Below are 8,905 nucleotides of genomic sequence, written 5' to 3' on the forward strand. Positions count from 1 at the left end.
CGGTGTCACGCCCTGACTCTGGGGACTCGTATTTGTTGAGTCAGGGTGTGTATTTTCTGTGTGGTATGTTCTATGTTGTATTTTCTAGGTTTAGATCTAGATCGTCTAGATCTATATTGGCCGGTGTGGTTCCCAATCAGAGGCAGCTGTCGCTCGTTGTCTCTGATTGGGGACCATATTTAGGTAGCCTATTGGCACTAGTGGGTTGTGGGATCTTGTTCCGTGTTAAGGTATGTTGTGTTGCGCTGCCTTGGACTTCACGTTTCGTTTGTTGTTTTGTTTAATATTTAATAAACATGTACGTATATCACGCTGCGCCTTGGTCCGTCCTGTTCATGAACGAACGTGACACTCTGTGTAAACTTATCTGTATCATAATTTAAGTACCTTTCACATGATACATTCTATTAGAATAAAATCCACCTGAATGTTTGTTACAAGAGAAAATGGATTATCCTACTTATACTGAACACCCATTATACTTTTAATGAAACCTGGACATGACTCGTTAAAACCATACATGTAATATATTCATACAGCACAGAAACAGTACAATATCAATATCCAATGTATCCATGAATTGAATACATTATCAACAGTAAAATAGGAGATAATTCTGAATGATAGTGTAGCGATTATGTCAAATGTACCAAAATGTACCAACGTCAGCTCAAATTACAAGCATATGGCATTGTCATGCAGGGAACGTTGTTTGGGTGGACACGTACTTTCCTGATGTCGTCAAGGTTTGTGATTTCTGGGGACAGTCCTCCGTGTACACACAGGAACTGCTGATTCATAAGGGCGGCCAGGGGGAGGCAGTCGAAGGCGTCCATACACGCATCGTACACCCGCTCCGAATACTTAATTCTACCTGTTAGGGTGGAAATAGGGCAGGGACTGAGTGTTGCCAAGCCAAACACCCCTAGTTCTTACACACTAGGGCAGTGTTCATGGGTTGGAAAGTCTTTAAAATGTGTCAGAAAACCTCCAAAGGACATGAAAAACTCCAGCATAATTTCACTCTGCCCTTGGTATTTTAGTTAGAACTATTGCTGTTGTATTCGGGCTCAGAGTCTGAGATATGTAAATACATATCAAGGAGAGAGCTATGCCAAGAAGCACTATTCTGTGTGTTGGGTTGAATGTAAAATGCTTTTGAAAGAAAAACTCAAACCATACTTACATTCCTGCTTAAATGTGAAATATTCTGTTAAATGTCTACATTCGTGGTTCCCACGAAGCAAAAATAGTGTTTTGGGATATAGGATCTTTAAGGCCCACAAGTACAGCACACACTGGAAGGGAATAACAAAGAGATTGGTAATGAATTAGAATATTTTTAGAGACCAACCAACAGTAGTTTCAGATGTACAAATGCAAAAGCATCAACCACTTCCTTCTTTAACTTAATGTTCTTAGAACAGGCGAAACACTTACTTCGATACTGAAATATCCTCTGTCGACGTAGTCGCCCAAGAAAAGATAGCGTGTGCTAGCTGGTGACCCTCCTACTTCAAACAGCTTCATCAGGTCAAAGAACTGGCCATGGATGTCTCCGCAAACTACAGGAAACACACATTGAAGGAAATCAGAAACAAACAAAGAAAACTCTTGACTTTAATATGTGACCCATTTCAGGAAGCTAGGCGTATGTCGCACGTCACTACTTCACAGGAGATGCATTTGAACATCTTTTAAAAAAAATCAAAAATGCGTTTTTTGGCAGAAATGCCTTCTGGAACATGTGAACTTTCATGTGCCTTAATAACAAACTTGTATTCCATCTGTAAATACGAATACAATTGTTATATTACGAGCCTAGTTGGTTTAGCCACAGAAAAAGCCAGGAACCTTCCCGCTAGCCATGATTGGCAAAGATAATATATGGGATGGACATGCCAGGAGATGAGTTTGGATTGGTCTGCCATGTAGCATACTTCTGTCTATAACGTGAGCTGCTCAGTATGTAATCCTTTCTACAGCGGCTTTTTTGAAAGATAGTTGTGATGGACTACTTTCTGCACACGGCACGATCAGTGTGAACCGGAGTGACTTGACACAACGCTGACCAAACAAGATGTAGCTACAAACAAAATGGAGTTAAATGGTTCCAGTCTGCCGTGAAGCGTTCATCCATGTATACGGGTAAGAGTCTAGCTACATTTTCAGATATTATACGTTTCTAATTTAGTCAGAAAGTCGTTTTCATTGCAAGTTAAAGCGTACCGTTAGCTACTGTAGCTAGCGAACGTTAGCTTGCTGGCTCGCTAGCTAACGTTATGTGTATAATGTGTATAGAAATATTATTTGAATTATTCGTATCTAGCTAGCTAGCTAGATACAGTAGAAGTCGGAAGTTTACATACACTTAGGTTGGAGTCATTAAAACTCGTTTTTCAACCACTCCACAAATTTCTTGTTAAAAAAACTATACTTTTGGCAAGACGGTTAGCACATCTACTTTGTGCATGACACACGTACTTTTTCCAATAATTATTAACAGACAGATTATTTTACATATAATTCACTGTATCACAATTCCAGTGGGTCTGAAGTTTACATACACTAAGTTGATTGTGTCCTTAAACAGCTTGGAAAATTCCAGAAAATGATGTCATGGCTTTAGAAGCTTCTGATAGGCTAATTGACATCATTTGAGTCAATTGGAGGTGTACCTGTGGATGTATTTCAAGGCCTACCTTCAAACTCAGTGCCTCTTTGCTTGACATCATGGGAAAATCAAAAGAAATCAGCCAAGACCTCAGAAAAAAAACTGTAGACCTCCACAAGTCTGGTTCATCCTTGTGAGCAATTTCCAAACGCCTGAAGGTACCACGTTCATCTGTACAAACAATAGTACGCAAGTATAAACACCATGGGACCACGCAGCCATCATACCGCTCAGGAAGGAGACGCATTCTGTCTCCTAGAGATGAACGTACTTTGGTGCAAAAAGTGCAAATCAATCCCAGAACAACAGCAAAGAACCTTGTGAAGATGCTGGAGGAAACAGGTACAAAAGTATCTATATCCACAGTAAAACAAGTCCTATATCGACATAACCTGAAAGGCTGCTCAGCAAGGAAGAGCCACTGCTCCAAAACCGCCATAAAAAAGCCAGACTACGGTTTGCAACTGCACATGGGGACAAAGATCGTACTTTTTGGAGAAATGTCCTCTGGTCTGATGAAACAAAAATATAACTATTTGGCCATAATGACCATCGTTATGTTTGGAGGAAAAAGGGGTAAGCTTGCAAGCCAAAGAACACCATCCCAACCGTGAAGCACGGGGGTGGCAACATCATGCTGTGGGAGTGCTTTGCTGCAGAAGGGACTGGTGCACTTCACAAAATAGATGGCATCATGAGGAAGGAAAATGATGTGGATATATTGAAGCAACATTTCAAGACATCAGTCAGGAAGTTAAAGTTTGGTAGCAAATGGGTCTTCCAAATGGACAATGACCCCAAGCATACTTCCAAAGTTATGGAAAAATGGCTTAAGGACAACAAAGTCGAGGTATTGGAGTGGCCATCACAAAGCCCTGACCTCAATCCTATAAAAAATGTGTGGGCAGAACTGAAAAAGCGTGTGCGAGCAAGGAGGCCTACAAACCTGACTCAGTTACACCAGCTCTGTCAGGAGGAATGGGCCAAAATTCACCCAACTTATTGTGGGAAGCTTGTGGAAGATTACCCGAAGCATTTGACCCAAGTTAAACAATTGAAAGGCAATGCTACCAAATACTAATTGAGTGTCTGTAAACTTCTGACCCACTGGGAATGTGATGAAAGAAATAAAAGCTGAAATGAATCATTATCTCTATTATTATTCTGACATTTCACATTCTTAAAATAAAGTGGTGATCCTAACTGACCTAAGACAGGGAATTTCTACTAAGATTAAATGTCCTTATAAAATATCTGGACACTTTCGGCTTTTGATATTGCTACTATGCAAGTAACCATTTCACTGTACCGTTTACACCTTCTGTATCCTGTGCATGTGACAAACTTAGATTTTATTTGATATAGTGTGTGTTTACCAGAGATGTTAATGTGAAGAACAACATGACCTGCACCAAAGTCATATTAGGATATAGGCAAAGGACTAGATCGTGTATTTTTACCTGGAGTAGGCTACTACTTTTACCACTTTTAGTCTAGAAATCGTTGGTTGTTTACTACACTACTTGAGATCCTGAGTGGCGCAGTGGTCTAAGGCACTGCATCGCAGTGCTAACTGTGCCACTAGAGATCCTGGTTCGAATCCAGGCTCTGTCGCAGCCGGCCGCGACCGGGAGACTCATGGGCGGCGCACAATTGGCCCAGCGTCGTCCAGGGTAGGGGAGGGAATGGCCGGCAGGGATGTAGCTCAGTTGATAGAGCATGGTGTTTGCAACGCCAGGGTTGTGGGTTCGATTCCCACGGGGGGCCAGTATAAAAAAATTAAAATAAAATAATAATAATATGTATTCACTAACTGTAAGTCGCTCTGGATAAGAGCGTCTGCTAAATGACTAAAATGTAAAAGTATTTGATCCCCTGCTGATTTTGTACGTTTGCCCACTGACAAAGACATGATCAGTCTATAATTTTAATGGTAGGTTTATTTGAACAGTGAGAGACAGAATAAAAACAAAAAAATCCAGAAAACGTATGTCAAAAATGTTATAAATTGATTTGCATTTTAATGAGGGAAATACGTATTTGACCCCCTCTCAATCAGAAAGATTTCTGGCTCCCAGGTGTCTTTTATACAGGTAATGAGCTGAGATTAGGAGCACACTCTTAAAGGGAGTGCTCCTAATCTCTGTTTGTTACCTGTATAAAAAGACACCTGTCCACAGATGCAATCAATCAATCAGATTCCAAACTCTCCACCATGGCCAAGACCAAAGAGCTCTCCAAGGATGTCAGGGACAAGATTGTAGACCTACACAAGGCTGGAATGGGCTACAAGACTATCGCCAAGCAGCTTGGTGAGAAGGTGACAACAGTTGGTGCGATTATTCGCAAATGGAAGAAACACAAAAGAACTGTCAATCTCCCTCGGCCTGGGGCTCCATGCAAGATCTCACCTCGTGGAGTTGCAATGATCATGAGAACGGTGAGGAATCAGCCCAGAACTACACTGGAGGATCTTGTCAATGATCTCAAGGCAGCTGGGACCATAGTCACCAAGAAAACAATTGGTAACACACTACGCCATGAAGGACTGAAATCCTGCAGCGCCCGCAAGGTCCCTCTGCTCAAGAAAGCACATATACAGGGCCGTCTGAAGTTTGCCAATGAACATCTGAATGATTCAGAGGAGAACTGGGTGAAAGTGTTGTGGTCAGATGAGACCAAAATCGAGCTCTTTGGCATCAACTCAACTCGCCGTGTTTGGAGGAGGAATGCTGCCTATGACCCCAAGAACACCATCCCGAGCGTCAAACATGGAGGTGGAAACATTATGTTTTGGGGGTGTTTTTCTGCTAAGGGGACAGGACAACTTCACCGCATCAAAGGGACGATGGATGGGGCCATGTACCGTCAAATCTTGGGTGAGAACCTCCTTCCCTCAGCCAGGGCATTGAAAATGGGTCGTGGATGGGTATTCCAGCATGACAATGACCCAAAACACATGGCCAAGGCAACAAAGGAGTGGCTCAAGAAGAAGCACATTAAGGCCCTGGAGTGGCCTAGCCAGTCTCCAGACCTTAATCCCATAGAAAATCTGTGGAGGGAGCTGAAGGTTCGAGTTGCCAAACGTCAGGCTCGAAACCTTAATGACTTGGAGAAGATCTGCAAAGAGGAGTGGGACAAAATCCCTCCTGAGATGTGTGCAAACCTGGTGGCCAACTACAAGAAACGTCTGACCTCTGTGATTGCCAACAAGGGTTTTGCCACCAAGTACTAAGTCATGTTTTGCAGAGGGGTCAAATACTTATTTCCCTCATTAAAATGCAAATCAATTTTTAACATTTTTGACATGCGTTTTTCTGGATTTTGTTGTTGTTATTCTGTCTCTCACTGTTCAAATAAACCTACCATTAAAATTATAGACTGATCATGTCTTTGTCAGTGGGCAAACGTACAAAATCAGCAGGGGATCAAATACTTTTTTCCCCTCACTGCACATGTTAAGAAGAATTACATGGACCCAGGACAAAAAGAGCATTTTGGGAAAGTGTTCCTCCTAATACATAAACATGAACATCATAATCACATTTATCATTACCATAAACCACCCTCTGATCCCAAGTAGCACAATAGCTTTTATTTACGGGGGCAATTATTAGTTAATATATACCCAGTTCCAATACACGCTGCAACTGCTTCTCTCACCTGACAAACAGAAAGGTTTCAATTCCAAGCATGTTTCCTAGAGAGGATTTGCAAGCGTGAAGTGTCTTCTGTTTCTGTACTGTATGTCGCCAGCCAATTGAACCTGGACCAACTGGTACAAAAAGGTGTTGTCTCGCCTGTATCCTTTCATAATACATGCATCGTGCATAAAACATGAAAACCAAGCGACTTAGTGTTGCATCACATAGTGTTCTGCTTTGACTAGCCTGCACCACAAATCACCATGTCCTAACCTACTAACGTGACCTAATCTGACATTATTTCTTAGCATTAAAGACATTTGAGTTTGCCAAACCTCTACGTTGTGTCAAGATCATGTTTATTTTTTTAGATAAATGCAACACCTTCACAGAATGTTTGTCACGTTGGACCCTACTCAAACCAAGAAGGACCACTGTAATATGCAGGGGGATATAGCAAGGATGCCTATCAACAAACAAACAAACACAGGTCAAATCAAACACAGGGTAAATAGGGTGCACATGCTTTCTGTTCCAGTGGATTTTAGAGTGCCCTAATGTTTTACATCACAAAAATGCTTTATACTCAGTATATGAGTAGTGTGGGACTTGTTCTTCAATAACCCAATAACCTTTTGAATTGGCCATTTCATTCTTACAAGCATCACTGGAGAGAGGTGTAAATTGATACCCCATTGTTAGTGAGGGGGTATTATGAGATAACATGACAAATGAATCAATAAAGCTGTCATTCAGCCATAGTTCCTATCAACATTTACATTATGGAAGCGCCAACATTTCCCTCTTTCCCAGACTCTGGGTGGCATCTTTAATAGAATAAAATATGTCTGTCTCGCTACGACATGAGTCACTTCCCTGTGCTTTTTATTCATAGAACACTAACTGAAATCTATGAAAGGAACATCACTTGCATAGCCTCCTATTATTATTATTATGAAGGGACAAAATGATGCTATTATTATGCTATTATGGAGGAACAAAATGTATCCCAATGCCTGTTTGGATCTCAACTATAGAGTGTTGTTCTTGTCTGCAATTGTATGGTAACATGCAGTATCGAACATGTACTGTACACTCCATTCCCTCCCTTCCTTCTTAATAACAGAGGGACGGGGCATTAACTTCCTTTATTCCCGTTGGTCTATTTTACACTAATGTGACAACTTTGACTTTAATCACATCCCCACCTCACCCATCAATCAATCGCTACAGTCAACAACCCAACATGACCCACACTGTGACTGGCCTGACTCAATCTCTCCATGATCACTCCATTCGCCACTCAGTTAAATAGGATTGGTTTTCCATTGCCCTCCTGACTCCGTTCACCACTGCTCCCCGGAGAGCCAAGGAGCCACAGCCCACAGGGCCTTCAGATGTTTGTCACCTGCTGGCCACACACTGACAGCAAGCATGCTGGGACTGTGATGACAGAACCTAGACCAGCCAGGAACAACCCAGTCATTTCTTTGTAGACCCATTGCAGTGCAGTGCTCTGAGTTGAGTGTCATATCCAGCTGCCCGTCAGGACCTTCACGATCAGCCAATTATGGTTTATATTATTATACAAAGAATTCCCTGATTGGTTTTAACAAAAAAAAATATATATATATTCTGAGTGTGTGTGCTATTCAAACATTGGTCGATAATTCCCTCTCCATTTTTCTAACCTTAAATTTCAGTGAGAAAATGCTAAACAACATGAACATTCATGTTAACAATTGACACTGATACACAGTAGCAAAAGACAACGCCAGCAAACTACTCTGCCTGAAACACAGTTGCTATAGAACTGATACTAATTGGGTCCTTGGCAATGAATATCAAAACCATCCTCTGGTTTGTTTGCATGTCTGCCTTTAAGCATGCATTTAAAGACTTAGAGAGTAAGCCCATAGAAAATGTATTGAAGACAGTTCCAATTATCATTTGTTGGAGGAAAGCCATTAGCTCGAGTTGCAATCCCCCTGAGACACGTGGATGAGAGAATCTGTCCTCCGTATACGCATCGTAAACTCCCCACTCTTTGCAAATGGTTTAATTTCTGAATTTAGACTTAAAGGGTTATCATTTCTAATGTGCTCCCTCTCCCTCCCAGAGTCAACTGTATGTTGTTACAAATGACATTCCATTCAAATAGTCCATTCACGCTGTCTGAGAAGCAGCTCACTGTGCAAAAGTGGATGTTCAATCTCACTTACTACAAAAATGTAGATATTTGTTAAGGCAGCATCGATCCCCCTAATCTATGTCATTAATGAAAATCCCTCTCGTTCATAGCTTATTGCTTTCCTCAGCCAGCACTGTATGCCAAGGCTGACCACCATCACCATAGAAACCTCTCCTTTTGAATAGAAACAACCCTACAATGACAGTTTGTGTTCATATACCGGAGTAACCTTTAAAGGCTTTTCACACCGACTCAACCTAACACTTTGTGCCATAACAAGTTACGACTATTCAGTTGTAGTGTGTGATTTAAGATCAATCTCATGACCAGGAATGTATGGCACGTTGTTACCTATGATATAACGCCATTGTGAGCAATGCTAACTGTAAATCAATG

The 8,905-nt window shown here is 41.4% G+C and overlaps 1 protein-coding gene across 1 annotated transcript in view; it reads right to left on the reverse strand.

Moving 5' to 3' along the window:
* LOC311112989 (protein phosphatase 3 catalytic subunit alpha-like) overlaps positions 1 to 8,905 on the reverse strand; it is a gene marked incomplete at its 5' end in the record, with an annotated part of 51,309 nt that overhangs the window by 37,310 nt on the left and 5,094 nt on the right. The window contains 3 exons of the mRNA XM_084156113.1: positions 729 to 874; positions 1,187 to 1,298; positions 1,441 to 1,565. Of these exons, the coding sequence (XP_084012239.1) occupies positions 729 to 874; positions 1,187 to 1,298; positions 1,441 to 1,565 (383 nt within the window). The remainder of the gene's footprint in view (positions 1 to 728; positions 875 to 1,186; positions 1,299 to 1,440; positions 1,566 to 8,905) is intronic.

Source organism: Coregonus lavaretus (genome assembly GCF_964263955.1).
Source record: "Coregonus lavaretus genome assembly, chromosome: 39".
Lineage (NCBI taxonomy): Eukaryota > Metazoa > Chordata > Actinopteri > Salmoniformes > Salmonidae > Coregonus > Coregonus lavaretus.